Source organism: Lineus longissimus, chromosome 8, assembly GCF_910592395.1.
Source record: "Lineus longissimus chromosome 8, tnLinLong1.2, whole genome shotgun sequence".
Classification (NCBI taxonomy): Eukaryota; Metazoa; Nemertea; class Pilidiophora; order Heteronemertea; family Lineidae; genus Lineus; species Lineus longissimus.
This window is the reverse complement of record NC_088315.1, coordinates 12,645,909-12,662,640: the sequence shown is the minus strand read 5'-3', so window position 1 is coordinate 12,662,640 and position 16,732 is coordinate 12,645,909. Positions and strand designations below refer to the sequence as shown.

Sequence of the window (16,732 nt, the reverse complement as noted above, 5' to 3'; positions counted from 1 at the left end):
AAGATATCGCAAGTGGACACCAATGATCTATAAAAATATCGATATATGATATATCACTTCATGAAAAATTTACCAAAGCAACAAGTTCTTGGAATCAAAATCAAAACAGTACTTGATAGAGACAACATATCACTTACATACGATGCTCCACTGATGATAAGACTCCCACCAGAGGCTCCAACGGCTAATCTGACATCTCCTGTGACGTCATCAGTCACGATAGTGGGCGCCATGGATGACATCGGCCTCTTTCCTGGATGTATAAAGTTAGTAGGCGAGGGTGGGAGGTTAAACTGGTTGGACTTATTAGGTGTAGAGAAGTCATCCATTCCATCGTTAAACAATATACCAGTTTTATTTCCGACTACGCCACATCCAAAACTGGAAAAAGAAAGCGACTTGTTGACTATAGCCTTTTTTCGTACTGGTATCAGTAAGGGGGTAAAGACGTATGCAGTTTTTGACTCGAAACAAAATTAAATTTCATTAATTAGAATTAGAGATGGACAGAAAAACATTGTCAACATTTTGGCCGGCGATTATGTAATGTTCTAAACGCTACAAACAATTTGAGACTGGCCAGCAGTGGAATGGGAGCCAATGGGGCTTATGAGAATATTGAAAATAATTGCATTAGGACGGTAACAATCCAACTGTCCAAAAAGACAATGCCATTAAAGCCGTAATATGGCTTTCGTTACTACGACCGAGTTAGTCGTTTATACCATGTCTCACCGCATGGTATGAGACTCAAGGAAAATAAACTCGCAAGAAAAAGAAACTGTGCATTTGAAAAAAAACACTCCAAAATTTAATGAAAAAGATTTATTCTTTATCTTGTTGCCGAATGTGAGAAATATACTTGTTTGGAGTGATATGCAATGATAATCACAGAAAAGCTACGCAATATGAAGTCGGGAAAATCCAGTTTACGAAAACCGACAAAATTCACTTGACAACTAATGGGTACTTTTACTCTATGCAGTGTTCTCCACTGCGGTAGGCAATGGTCTGGTCGTGAGGGGAAGCCTAAAGGGGTGTTGGGCGAAGCACGCCATTGGGAGCGCCGTAGGCACGACTGCAATGGAGGGGGGCCCCCCCCCAGGAAAATTTTCAACCAAGATGGCGTTAGAAGCGATCTCAGCGCATCTGAGGGCCTATCAGAGCGTTGGAGATGCGGTTATTTTTCCGTATGATTCTGTCGAAAATGATGTATACAGTCAAAGAATTCTGATGAAATAATCAGTAATTTTCATATCTTGAAAAGACATTTGTTTAAACCACTGTAAACTGAATTTAAAAAGCTTATTTGACTGTGTCATTTGACGTAGCCATGGCGACTCGCCCGCCAAAAAACACCGAGTAATTCATCCACGCGCTATCATACACTACCAAGTGTCCAGCACACACAACACTCAATCATCGGCTATAAATAGCAGGTCATTATAAGTCGTATGCCACACAGACAAGTTCTTGGTGCGCTGCCAGCAAGCTGCATAGCTTATTCTTTGCTAGCTAAAAGAAAGGCTATAGTACATGTATTGTAGTGCATAGATTTAAAATGTCTTTTCAGCTTTCTTGTTTCAGGTGACTCCTATCCTGTCAAGGTTGATTGCTTGATTGAAGAGACCTACCAAGCTAATTCGACAGAGTTACTCTTCGGCATTTGATTAAAGGGCTTGCTAGATACCAATGATATGCACATTTACATGTATTGTAGCTAGAATAATTTGTAAAACTTGGCATCATGTGAAAGTCAAGCATGCAACTAATCTTGATTTGAAGATGATTTGCAAATAAAAAGACCAACAACATTATTATTATTATTATTAAAAACATTTTTATAGCGCTTAACGTTGTTAAAACTTCTAAGCGCTTTACAATTTATAATAAAACATAACATTAATACATGATAGAATAAAAGTCATTACTAAAAAAAAAAAAACGTGCAAAGGATTCAAAAGAATTTCTTAAAAATATGAGTTTTTAGTGCAGTTTTAAAACGACCCAGGGTACTCTGGCCACGAACACTATTTGGAAGCTCATTCCATAGCTTTGGTCCCGCCACATAGTTATGTAATGTGAATATTATTTAACAAGGCTACAATATAATTAGCTCTTGACAATGACTGCGCCATCTTCATCGTCCTCCAGATCCCTTCATATTTCCTCTGGGGTTGTAAAGAGCTTGTCAAAGTTTAACAAGATCTTCTGGTTCCTCAAACTCGCCGAAATCTGACAAACCTACGCGTAAGGGAAGTCGGCCAGGGGTGGCCCCTCAATGTTGGACATCAACAGTGAGTTCAACGTTTGCTTTGACATCCTGTTCCTCAGGCGTAACTTGATGAGCTTCAGCTTGCTGAAACCTCTTTCACAGTCTGAAAAGAATTAGACTGACATAAAAGTTTTTTCTCTTAAATTAAGGCCTATCGAGGAAGGGGGGATATACCAATTAAATAACTATCGAGTTCACATTAGCCTCTAGTCACAGTAATACTTTACTTCATTGTCATTTGTGAAGGGAGGAAATTAAATTTAGGGGCTCGAGCTTACCGGCAGTCGAGGCTGGAATAACCATCGCTGCCTTTGCCAGCAGCGCCAATGACGGATATATCTCCGACTTGAACACAACCATCAGAGCACCGGGCAGCTTTCCGTATAACTCTGGGTGTTGAATCATCCCAGCTCGCAATGAAACCCATTCTACCATAGCTTCATCCCTTGATATTCCCAGTCCTTCTTCATAATGATTAATGAGAGCCTGCAATGAAAATACAAATTGACTGACAATTAACCGGTAGATACGCAGGAAGCCAAGGGGAATGCAATCACCTCATCTCACATGAGATCCCTCATCATCATCATCATCATCATCATCATCATGATTCATCATCAGGCCTAAACAATTAATGTACATGATCATGCCATTAATCTGAGAAGTTGAATAAAATTAATATGAAACCTATGTACATGAAGACCGTCTTCTCCGTAGCTGCTGTCTTCAGCTTCTTGTAGTGTGATTGGCAGTTTTCCCCGAGTAGTGACTGGGTCGTAGTCAAATATCTTTCGCAAATCCGTTACCTCCGCTTGTGGGAAACTGTCGCCAATGTTTTCGATGACAGCGCTTATGAATTTGTCATGGATCTGAAAATTCAGGAAATAACACTATCATTTTGCACACACTGTCACAGGTAACAATGTATTTAGAAACCTTCGAATTAATATGGTTATATGGTATTTACACGCGAGGGAATTTGGTTAATCGAAAGTCTAAGACCTTACAAAAGACAGAAGACGCTGAGGGTCAGGTAGGTAAATGCTTACTTACGTCTCGCTTGAAGTCCTCGTCAGTCATCACAAGGATAAACTTTATTCCAACTGCCTCCATCCGGGCGATGACATCATCCTGCATCTTATAGTGCCTCCCAAGGACAACCATGGCTGTTTGTAACTGCTCTGTAATATCACAGATTTTTTTCCTGGATGTCAGAGAACGCTAAGTCTTTCAGCTGAAATGAAATAGTGAATATACTTAAGTCATCACATGAGCGACATGCAGCGATTTCTCTCTCATGTCATTACATTATTATACCATTCAAGGAGTGCAATAACGATGCCTATGCAGTAAGCAGTCTGATACATATCCCCATAATGCTACTGCAATATCATGATGGCAGTCATATTATGTGAAATCACATGGCACTAGACTTTCAAAAAATTCAAAATACCTGAAATATCTTTGACAATTCTGCCAATTTGGGGAGAATGTTGCACATGGTGTTGAGAGTGGCGGTAAATTGCCATGCTAAGTAACTCGGAAAACAATGTCAGAATAGACGATTAATTATTTAATTGAACTTGTGATGTCAGAACTGAATATGAGCTAAACGCCAACGGTGTAGTCATGGTAATAGTACCTTCACAACCGTGCATTTTGTAAAGATAATGGTCTGACCAGTGTCTGTCAGGCAAAATGCCAGTATCAAACTTACCTGAACTGTTCTAAGTCCTCCAAGACGGACGGCCAAATTCTCATAGATATTGTACAGCATCTGGAGGGCATCCTTAAACCGCTGGAAATAAGGCACCTTCTTCCCTACATCTCTCTTAGCAAGTGCCAAACGCCGAGCCACGCAGTGGCAGCTTATTATCATTGGTGACAACTGAAATTAGAAAGCATAGTATGAATGTTTGATACTGTTACAGATACTCTCAACTATCAACATTATGATCATAAGTGATTACTGGTACGAATTGTCTTGTATTCATACTGACAAGTGTTGGTTGTGCTTGCACACCATTGCGCTGTCCAGTCATCGTGGATCGTCACTCCCAAACACAGCCATCTTCTTGATGTCCAAGTCTTTGGACCCAAGGAATCCTACCAACTTGGCTGTGATGGCATCGGCAGTACAAGATCGCATCTAAAATGGTGCAATTAAGTTGTATGCATACTAAGATTGATAGGATTAGTTCTTTCCTCACCTAAAAAAGTAAACTCGAAATATGTTTTTATCATTGGCTGGTAATACAGACACGGGTCAAAAATAGTATTTAATAATTACCTCCTCAGCCCCCCCTCCCCCCCAAAAAGTAACATTCTATTAGCACTTCTGTGACAAGCTGCTCCGTCGCAGTGATGTCTGTGGACTCATCGCAAAAAAGCGAGAAGACAGGGGAGTCCCTCACAGCCTCGAACCGCTCTGGTTCAACTGTTTCACCTGCAAAAAAGGGCGGAAAATTATCGGATCTGAATTACAGTCACAATTAGATGTTTTCGGCAGCCACATTACCATTTAGTGTGTGAGGTAAAATTAGAAAGACCTACCTCTATGCACCACACCATCTCCTGCATCGTTCTCTCAGAGGTGCAGTTGGTCACTTTATCTATATTGAGGGAATCCATGTAGGTACACCCTAGGTCCCTGACCAGCGACAGGAGGCTTTTGTACTTTGTAGTGTATGAAATATTCTCCTTCAGGAGCCAGTTCATGCACCACATGGCAGATAGGAATGCTCACTCTTGAAGAGTCAACTGTTTCGCCATCGCTGCCTTGATGCCTCCAGAGTGCTTGGCCGCCTCCCGCTGTCTTTCCATACCAGGTGACGGTGACAATGTGGACCGAAGACTTTCGTTGTTTTTTAGACTTTCCACATGAAAGGTCGTATGTGGCGCATCGGTCCAATACCGCGTCCCTCTAGTTGCATGTTGCCCATGCTAGATGCAGAGCTTAAATTTTTTTCTTAAATAACAAAAGGTGTATCTCTCACAAAACTGTGTAAGGGCAAGCTTACAGGTTACAGAATCTCTGTATTGCCAAGTATGCATCAGATCACTTCTCTGTTATTATTTTTGTTTGTACAAATTGCGGGAAAACACACTTCATCTTCGACCTGTTGGAAACTTACTACAGGGGAAATTTCGAAAATATCATTCTAATTTGCCCGACTTTGAAAACAATCAAACATACAACTGAGATTGTATTTTCAGTGATAAAAATCTCCTTGTTATTGACCCAAGTCTTGTTAAGAGCGATATGAACAAAATATTGCTAGCTTCCATGGAAATATACATGTCTTGTCTCACCTTGAGGACATGCAGATATCATCCTCGCCTTGATACGATGGGACATATCATCAGCCACACAATGGGGAAAGAAAACAACACAAGAGCAAATAATTGTAGTAAAACTAACAATGTAATTCATTGTAAGCAATGCAGACAATGTCACATACAGTATGTGGACAAAAGAAAACAGTCCTTGCTAGAACGTTTTCAAAACCACTTCGACAGCGTCACTAAGAACATTGCCACAGATGTCATTGGGCACATCTTGAACCTCCTGAATGACTACAGCCTACATGACATCATAATCTTTGAGAGTTTTCAAAGGGGCTAATCATGGCAGAAAGCCTGGTATTTCAGTCCAATGTATATATTCTGAATCTTAGTAATTTTTCTTTACACACAATCTCCAACCAGGGTAAAAAACCTGGTTGATCGCCATATTTTTCAAGATTTCTGGAGCACTTTCGTAGCAAGATGTAGGAATTACAACAAAACTTTGTCAGACAATTCTGTCCCAGCCAATGGTCCGAAAGTGTCTTAGGAATGGTTGTGCCAGTGTCCTATTGGCAGGTAAGAGATCATATTTCTTTATGACCTCCGAAGCTTGTTCTTAACAGTATTTTGAGGATCTACATTGGCCATAAATACACTTTTAAATCTCGGAAAATGAAGAGGGACCCCTGAGAAGACTTTGAAATCGGATTTTGGTAGGTCTAGTCTTTTCTGGAGCAGACTGAGATGATTTATAATGGCTTAGTTCATGTCCTGATTGCCAAAGTAGAACTGGAGTGCATTGATGCACTATGCTTGTTGCCCTGAATATTGCCCTGTTGTAAATTCCTAGCATCAGCAGCGTCATTGGAATTAGCTTCACACCTAGGTGCTGTTATATCCCTGGCAGTAGGTCCATGCTTACCTGGGGACTGACGATGAACATGAGGTTTTTCTATGTAAACTTGGAGTTATTACAATGCATGCCATGAGAATGATAAGATGGACTATGCTTTGCTAACCCCTTACCCTGAATACATGGTACATTTACTTTGTTAGATTCAATGTCACAATTAGAGGGAACGAGCAGTGCTGCCCCTGGCCACAAGGTGAAGTAACAATGTCAATTACGTGACTGGTTGATCCTCCATTGGATGAAGTAAAGCAGAGCCAGAGGGACCAAGTTTTACTGCCCCCTGGTTTGGCATAGTAGCAATGTTTATAGTTCCTTGATTGGTTTTACACCTTGTAACATCTGAGAAAGTATTACATCTGCAACTTTGGGTGTAACAGTGCACTTTGGTACTTGTTTGTCCAGTGCTTGAAAAACAAACCGGTCTTTTCAAATGCTTTGTAGTCATTAAATTGGCGATGAGGATTAAAACTAAAGCAACAGAAAGAATCATTAGAAGCTCAAGCACGCACAGGAGGGCACCAGACCGGTCGCACATACTTGCAAGTAGCTACAAAGCAGGTCAGAACCTCTGAGCTGCTGCTGAACCTAAAGTGGTTGGAATCCAAAAGATGGCACCACCAGACCCACCACCAGACCCAGCGCGAGACCCACCTGCCTTCCCCAGACACCTCAGAACCCAACCGTTCAGTATTCCTGATGAGCCTTCATCAGCTGAGAAGACCTTGGAAGAATGGATTGATGGCATTGAGAGAGAATTTCGGTATTTCCTCATCACCGATGGCCAAGATAAGAAAGATGCATTAATCATATGGGGGGCATAGACATCGCCCGCCTTGAGAGAAGCTTACTAGATGGCGCTGAAGATGGCACTTATGGTGTACTGAAGAAGAAGCTGAATGATCACTTCCTGCCTCAGAAAAAACAAACATCATGCCTGATATCTTTTTCTCGAACTGAAACCCAACATGGGGGAATCAACAATCGCCTACACAGTAAGATTACGAGAGGGGGCAAAGCAGTGCGAATTTGAAGCCAGCCACGACGACCTCATCTTGGAGCACCTAATCCAGACGATTGAGAATCAGTCTTTGATTCAAAAAGCAATTAATAAAAAGTGGGAACTGAAGAAGTTTTTGACAGAGGCGTTGCAAATTGAGCACATTTCACTCCAAGTCAAAGAGATGGAACGACCAGAACAGAAGACAGCAGCCATCGCGAGACTGGAAAGGAAGAAACCGGCGTGCGATTACTGTGGACTCACAGGGGTTCATGGGAAAGGCAAGAACTGTCCAGCATATGGTAAGACATGTAACAAGTGTGGAAGGAAACACCACTTCGCATCGGTATGCAGGAGTAGCCAAGAGGGCGCTAGGTCAGCACCACGTGACAAGGCTGGGGATAAGAAGCAAAAAGTCGGAAAGACATCCCATGACCGACAGGAAGAAGATTCGGAAACTAGCTCTGACGACGATTTTTTCGAATCTACCATCAAGCATATCAGCAGCCTGGATTGAAACTGACACCGGGGCTGACGTCAATCTGATGGACGAGCACCAGTTTAAGGCACTCCAGCATAGAGCCCAGGATTGCCCAAAGTTGGAAAGTAGCGACATGAAGCTCCATAATCTGACAACACCACTGCCTGTCAATGGGGTCTTCACAACCACCATCCAGAACGCTACCTGTGGGGTACAAGATACGTTCATCGTCCTGAAAGGAAGGATGAGGTCACCACCGCTCCATAGCAGATCAACCCTGTCCAAGCTAGGCATGATGCAGATATGTGAGGATGGCGGCTTTGCAAAACCGCCACTGTGCATCGAGAGGTGGGTAATGGGAATGCAAGACGCTGATTATGAAGTCGTATACGAACCGGTAAAGGATGAAGCGGATCCTCTAGACTTCCTATCGCGACATCCACTGCCATCTAGCGGGAACGACAACACTGAGAAGATAGTCAGACACACCATGATTGCCGAGCATGCTATCGTCCTAGACCGTATCAAAGAAGAAACCAAGAACGACGTGCTAATGCAGAAGCAACAAGACATCATCCATACTGATAAATGGGAACGATATAGACGACATCCAGAGATCCAACCCTACTACGCAGTCTGGAGCGAGCTAAACGTCGCAGAGGAGGTTATCTGCAGGGACAAGCAGATCGTCCTACCTACCAAGCTCCAGCGAAAAACGGTCTTGGCAGCGCATAAGATGGGACACCTGGGAACCACCAAGACGAAGCGGATGCTAAGAATACACTACTGGTTTCCAACCATGAACGACCTGATCGACCAGATTGTTGGCAGATGCTTCGATTGCCAGGTGACAACAAAAGCCCAGAGAAAGGAGCCAACAAAGATGACAGAGATACCCAAACGACCATGGGAGAACATTGCAGTACATTTCGGAGGACTGTACCCCGACGGCCATTACAACCTAGTTGCGATCGACAAGCGTGCCCGGTACCCAGAGGTTGAACGAGTTCCATCGACTGCCTGCAAACCAACAGCGTGTAAGATGAAGAAAATGTTTGCCACCCAGGGACGCCCCGCCGGCTTGATTCAGACAACGGGCCACCCTTCAACTCAGGCAAGTTTGCCACATTCGACAACGAAGAAGGGTTCGAGCATCATCCTGTGACGCCACGTCATGCCAGAGCTAACGGAGAGGCTAAAAGTTTCATGAAAATGATGAACAAAACAGAGCAGATATCGCACTTGAATCATCATGACAAGCACGAGGCGGACAAGAGCCTACAAAACATGCTAACGGCTTACAGATTGACCACTCATCCAGCTACACAGATCGCGCCATACGAAGCCATGATGAACCGCACAGTCCGCACGAAGCTCGACCACATTGATGCCAACACGGAGAGAACCGACCAAGATGTCGCTATTGACGCCAACGATGCCATCTACGAGAAGAAGATCCAACAATATACAGTAGATTGCTATACCAAACCGCATAGTTTCATTGTCGGAGACTATGTGCTTCTCAAGCAGCAAAAACAAAACAAGCAGTCAACAGCATATGAACCATCATTCTATGTTATATTCCGCATTGGTTTGAGTATCGCGGCCAGACGCACGTCGGACGGCAGAGAGATCTACCGAGACTCAAGCCACTTCAAACTTGCCAATTCTGTCGTAGAGCATGCACCAACTGACTGTTTGGAGGCGGCACTGAGAGATGAAAACTGGCGGGAAACGATACTTGCCCAGACCAACGAGGACGCAACTGCAAACGACGACGCTGAGCCAACCAGAAAGACTACAGATTTACAGACCTTCAATTTGGATTTATATCTGTATCTGAACTATTTTGTGGTCACTCAAATATGTTTCAAGGACACTTGAATGATGTTGTGCAACTGTTGTGTATATATGGTCCAAGCCAGAATGATGATCCTTGGTTTCCTCAAGTACTGTGGAGATGGCATTGAACTGCAGTTTCATGAATTCATGTAAAGGCTGTGCTGCCTTCGTGCCGAAGTGATTGATATTAAAATCACCAAGAATAACTGTTGTGGAGTTAGTTGGCATTTTTGAATTCGAAGATTGCAGTGTTTGTGTGATAGTGGAGGTATTTCCTGGTGAGTGAGCATAGATGGTGGTGACCTGGATGTTTCTTTCACCATTAGTGATCATCAAGTCCCTCTATGTCACTGTGAACGATTGGCTGCAAGAAGGCAATGTTTACCTGGGGGTAATATGCCACAGTGAGGTTGCTGTTGGTAACTGGTCTTGTGGTGGACAGGAATAGGGTTTTCAAATCCATCAATCATGTAATGCTGTATGGAATCAGAGGGTTTAGCCCTTGTCTCCTGGACAATGACTATGTCTCCTTTCTTGATCCTTTAGTCACATTTGATATTGTCAATTTGTTTATGAAGAGATTGTGCATTATGTCAAAGAATCAGCAATTTGCCTTAATTTTGTGGGAGCTGATTGTTGATTGATTCTTTTCTCTCTTGATGTAACCTTCTCATCTCTGTTGCTACTCTCTCATCTACCTTGATTTTTGATATTGGGAAATTAAGGAGATACAAGCCTTGAACAGAGGTTAGTCTGCTGAGAGCAACATAAACCATGTGTGCTTGAATCTTTCAACTGAAAGATATGACAGCATTTTGTAGAGAAATTCCTTGGGATTTGTGAATTGTAATTGCTTGTATTTACCAACTTGGAACAGTTTGCCAAGCTGAAAACCTGGTTTCCAAGATGGGTTGCTGTCATTCTTGTACAGGTGTTTATTTTTGAGACGTGTTGCTTTGCCAATAGCTTCTTCTGGGAAAGTAACCCACAGTAAATGGGGTTCATCTTCATTTGTATCAATTTGCATAAGTGTGCAGGTAGCTCCATTTGTCAACCCATCTGCTGTATCCACATTTTGTATCATCATAATACGTGGCAGACACCTTCAAAGGAAGTTCTGTTGAGGTTTTGAGTTTTTTTGAGCAGGCAATTTCTTTGCCAACATTAAAACCTTTTTTTCGGGCATTTCCGGGAACTTCTCAAATGGTGTAATCAACAGAGGGTGAGGTAGTGCCTGATGCAGAAATATGTGATAGTGAGGTGGCATTATTATTATCGAGAAGCTAATTTGTACTGAAGAGGTGGAGATGATCTAGCAAGGAAGGCATTTGGCTCTTCTGAACTTTTGTCTGTGAAAGCAATAACAAGTCTTCCTTGGTGTGTTCCCCTTCTCTCAATCGATTAACTGTGTGTGCAAATGCAGCATCTTCTTTTTGCCTCATGACCGTCCTAAGTTCAAATAGCTCAACAAGGTCTTGCCAATTATTTGGCTGAATTGGTCCTGATTTCTTCCTGTTGTTGAGGAATATCCAACTGTCAAGAACAGGATGAAGTTGAAACAGTATCAAACTGATTTTTGCAAATGGTTCACTACTTCCGAAGATTTGTTGAAGTCTATTGTGAATAGTATTGAACATCGCAGTTCCAATCATAGAGACGTAATCAATAATCAAAATCTTATTGTGTTCAGTGTGCTTTGATCTAGTGGGCTGTACGTTACAAGGGCATGATTAGCAGGAATTTGAAAGAGTGAGTTGAGGGTGTTTCCCTTGACATGAAAAGCTGCTTTTCCGGTTGGGGCTCCTGTTGCAATTTTCATCTCATCAGGATTGGCTGCTAATATGGTATAATATGGTTGTGATAATGTTTTAGCTTTATGAAGTACATAGTATAGGAACTCCTTCTGCTCTTCATTGGGTGAACGAAGTTGGTGAAGGTAATCAATGTCCGATAATCGACTGTGAATAATGACCTCTTGTCCATTACATGAACAACCCATATCGAGTCCGACATCATTCTGTGATGATTTCTCACTTGGAGGTTGAAGAACAGAAGAGTAGCATTCTTTGGCATCACTGGCTTCATCCTCTGTTTGTCGTACTGAGGGAACAATTTTGTCTGTATTTTACGAAGAGTGTCCTCATCCAGCTGCTTTATTGCCTTGTCAAGATGTGTAACCCTGTCTAACTTGATTTATCGACTCCATGTTTTGATTGTACTGATCCTCATGATTGTACTGATCCTCAAGAGAAGACAATCTTTCCATGATGGTATTTTCATCATGCCCAAGGTTGAAACAGAACAAGATGTTCACGATAGTATAGCTCTGGATCTTTATTTACATTGAAGTGGACATATCGAATGATCTTTAGGAAATTACTGCGAACAAGTCAATCGCCATTTCGTAGGGTGAGGTGCACGGCATTGCCTGGAGTTATCGTTTCAACATTGTTGTCAATCATGTCGAATGAATCTTCTGTTACTTTTGCTGTCTTCTTCTTCTTCTTTTGACGTCTGTCGAAATATGCAGCAAACTCAGCCATGGTTGCCTAGTTGCTTTGGTCGATCAGAATACATATCCAATAAACTATTGCAGGTGACTTTTGTTGAAAAGCAGGAAGGTTTTGAATCTGACTCAGTGGTCTGTTTTCTGGTGGTGATGTATTGATGAATATCGCATCGCTTGAGCTTTGAGTCAGGAAGTTGAAGAAGGAGGTAGATTGCTTCTTGTTAAGACACCTCACAGCTATCAGGAATTTGTTGGCCATAGATCGTAATTTATCTTGTAACAATGCATTTCCCTCTTTGGCCTCTTTGGCTGCTTCTTGAAGGAGGAGGCTCATAACTCTTTGGGACTTCATCATGTAACTGGCAATATACACATACACGGTATACGGATCAAGAACAAACTGCAAGTCTGAGGCCTGCCAAATTTTCATCAGTTCTAGGTTGTAGGCATTGACGTGTCAATCAATAACTCATCGTTTCAGGAATACTTGCTTTCTTTTTAATGATGATCAGATGGCCAAATGTATTCATCGTAGGTCATGTTGGATTTCTTTAAGAAGTCATCTAACGTAGAATCTTCATCTTCAGGCATGGAATTGAGGATGTGTTTGATTTTGTCTTAATTTCGTTTCGCAAGTTTTTTGGTGTCCTTCAGAATGTCTTCATCAAGAGGCTCAAGAATAACGGTGGTTGGCATTGGTGGAACAAGAAAGCCAAAACAGCGGAGTCGTTCTGGTCTCAACAAGTCTTGGTATGTTTTTGAATCTGTAGCTGGATGAATTGTTTGTATTGCTCTGGAACATCAGAAGTACATGAAATATGAACATTAATGAAGGCAATGATATATTTTTCTGATGATGGTCCATAAACTAGTGCCTTTGCTATCCAGAATAAGCAACGGAGATAGGGTATCCTCTTTGTTGGTATTCCACTCGGGTATTCCACGTCTCAACAGAACCAAATGGGGAGACTAATGATCATAGGATGTTGTAAAGGAACAACTGAGTTCGGTAGTGGAAACTTCTGAATAATCTTTGCATCCAATTTAAATCTTCAATTTCTGGAAAGGTCATATCCTGTTGAGATTATTTCTTTGCAGGTAGCTGTAGTAAGTCTGTCCATCAAGTTTCTGCTGCCAAAAAGTTGCCGAAAAAGGCAGGAAGTCCCAGTTGACCTAACATGCCGAAAAGTTATTTTTGTTTGGCTTGAAAATATGGTGAGAAGAACGAATGGTTTTAGAATGGTGTAGCCTTCATCAAGATCTACAATGTCTTTGAGATGGTCTGCAGATTTCACCTTTTCTGCAGTAAATTTCCCTGTTTTTGTTTTTCTCAGTGCAGCGAAGGCAACATCTCGCACATCTAGGGTTTGTTTTTTTTAAGTTTGTTTAAAGAAGATGTTAGGTACAGATGTTGAGAAACGGTGGTCAACATTTCGTATTTCAGCCTTGCAAATTGTACTATATTTTACAGGAATTGTGCCCTGTTTACTGTCAGGGCGTTTCTCTCCAGAAAATAGGACAGGGAAGGATTTTTCCTCTGCAAATCTGTCAAGATAAAGGCTGACAGGATGATTCTTTTCACCTGGAGCAACTTCTAATGCATGTCATCAGTCATCGGTGAAATCTATGTGTTGTAGCAAAGTATCCTTATTACTGGAGATGTACTTTTCTTTTTTGTACATGAAGTTTTTGTTGAGTACCAAGCGGAACATGCAAATATTGAAAATGATAAGGTGATACCAATAATGTTTCAAAAAGAGAAACCTATTTTCGAGAATTATATTAGAATGCACTGTTGATGAGCCCAAACTTAATACTGATACTCACTATTTAATACAATGTAGCTGCCGTCTATAAATATCGTGAAAATAATGATAATCAGTATGACAGAAGTGAGAATGTCGAATTCTGGAGACACGATTATGGAAAATGAAAGTGACATATCAGAGCAAATGAATCACACTCCTGTTAACTGAAAATAACTTGCCCACATCGGTCTCACTAAACAAGTTGTGGGCCGGCAGTGATTTTCAGGATGAAGGTAATGTGCTGAAGGTTGGACAGACTGACCAATGCACTGATGCGCGGTTGTTTCACTCTATCCATACCAAACCAAAAAATAAATGTGAAGAAGTATGATATTTAGTCACAGTAGCCATGTGGCTGAGACACGGAATGGTGGTCTGGTGGTCCTGGGTTTGAAGTGTACTGTTGTCCTAAGGCTCAGCCATTCAAACACCAACATATGAAATGAATTGGAAGAGCTGTTCACAAGTCATCCTGCTGAAACGAAAATTATATGAAAAGTGATTATAGCCCCCTAGTGACAAACCAGGAATTGCATCGCACCCACTATCGAAAGGAACCTTCCCTTATACCACCCCAACATTTCCACAAAAAATAAAATAAATCTAAAAAGCCGTCCTCAAGTTATCTTGATTATTAATTTTTATGAAAAATGTTGATGGCCCCCTAGTGGCAAAACGAAGAATCTCATCGCACCCGCTATCGAAAGGAACCTACCCCTACACCAACCCTACATTCCCACATTCCCACAAAAAATAAAATCAATCGCGAAAGCCGTTCTCCAGTTATCTTGCGGGAACCGAAAATGCTGACGGCAGTCTAGTGGCAAAACCCAAAATTGCATCACGCCAAATATCGAATGGAATCTTCCCATTACCCACACCAAGAAACCCCCAAGAGATGAAATCAATAGGAAAAGCCGCTCTCAAGTTATCTTGCGGAAACGAAAATTTTTGCAGCAATGTTGATGGCCTCCTAGAGACAAAACCGAGAATCGTATCACACCAATTATCGGAAGGAACCTCCCCCTACGACCCCCCCAACATTCCCACAAAATATTGAATTAAACGCAAAAGCTGTCCTCCAATTACCGTGGGGAAATCCAAAATGTTGACGACCCCCTAGTGGAAAAACCAAGAATTGCATTGCGTTGAATATCAGAGTGAAACCTTCCCTTTCCCAAACAAATAAACCAAAAAGAGATGAAATCAATGTGAAATGCTGTTCTCAAGTTATCCTGCGGAAACGAAAAATGTGGATGCCGCCCCGCCATTTTGGTAAACTAAGAACCAGGATTTTTTGGGAAAAAACAACCTGGTTAATAAATTGAATATTATTTGTTGAGCCCCAATGAGTTATTATTTCGTAAGTGGCGCCCCCTATAACCATTTCGGTTTAGAAATGAATTGTCCTCGACGCGTGCTTTCCAATGATATTTCATTAGTTGAGATAGAGAAAAAAAGGTTTTACACGTTTATGCCAGTATTTTCGACAGTGACGCCCCCTATAAAACTTTTAAGGGAGATAAGTGATAGTACTCGTCGATACTTTACCAATGATGCCTCACTTGTCGAAAATCGGAGCTGAGAAGTTGCTCTCCTAAATTTATCATGGCATGATAAGGTTCAATTTTACAAGCGATGAGTGTATTACGCTGTTATAAACAGAAATAGTGATAATCTCTTCTTCTTCTTCTTCTTCTTCAGCGTTCGCTCTACACTTGGAGGGGTCATTCTCCTAGGAGTAATTCTCCTCCAAGGCGGGATGAGCATATCCTGCGTGCCACTACGGTTAGGCGCCAATTGGGTTTATTGGCCTAGTGGTCCGACTTTGGCGAGAGAGATAGAGTCCACGCAAGCTACTCACGTTTCTCACTTGGTGGGGGTCTTAGCTTGCCCTGGCATAGACACCAGGTACAAGGAACCTCAGTTTTGAGTCTCATTCGACGAAGGACTGTGAAGAGCCAGGAATTTTAGTTCCTTGAAAGCCATGCCGGTTCATCCAGACATATGATCCTGGGTTCTCCCCAGAATCGAACCCGGGCGCTATTGCGTGGTGGCCAGCAGTGTAAACCACTAGGCTATGATGCTCCTTAATAATCTCGATAATCTTGATAATCTCTTCAATTTTGGGTGTTTTTGGGGCTTAAATTTTATGCAAAATATATTTCTTAAAAGTGGAAAGTTCGTAGTAATAGTAATATACAATGTTCCACGCCCAGATATTCGCAATTGCGGTTGCTGGAAACCGCCCGGGCGGGCTCATTTAGTTGGTTTTGGCGGGGATTTTGTGAAAACTTGGGCCGGCTCAAAGGGGCTTTCTCCTGGACTTAAAAACCTGTGTAATACCTGCGGGGAGAACATTGCGTTTTAATATCACTAGAGTGATCTTAACCCCTGTTATGATAGCTTGTTTGCCAGGTGATGTGCTAAAGGAAATCTTAAGTCGGGTAAGCTACAAAGGAGCACTAGCAGTAAGCATCGTACGTGTAAAAATGTGGATTTTGCAATGGTGGACTCTCATCGGAAAATTAAATTGTTTCAATGTACTTGATCTTAATGTAGCTGATCGGAAAAAAACGTGTCTTTTATGCAAAATTGTGTTTTCGGTGTCTGGGTACA

At 41.9% G+C, this 16,732-nt stretch overlaps 1 protein-coding gene across 3 annotated transcripts in view; it reads right to left on the bottom strand.

The window, feature by feature from the left end:
* Positions 1-16,732, bottom strand: part of LOC135492178 (scoloptoxin SSD14-like) — a 309,652-nt gene that overhangs the window by 65,836 nt on the left and 227,084 nt on the right. For all 3 annotated transcript variants that reach the window (XM_064778427.1, XM_064778429.1, XM_064778428.1), the window contains one exon: positions 138-381. In XM_064778427.1, the coding sequence (XP_064634497.1) occupies positions 138-381 (244 nt within the window). The remainder of the gene's footprint in view (positions 1-137; positions 382-16,732) is intronic.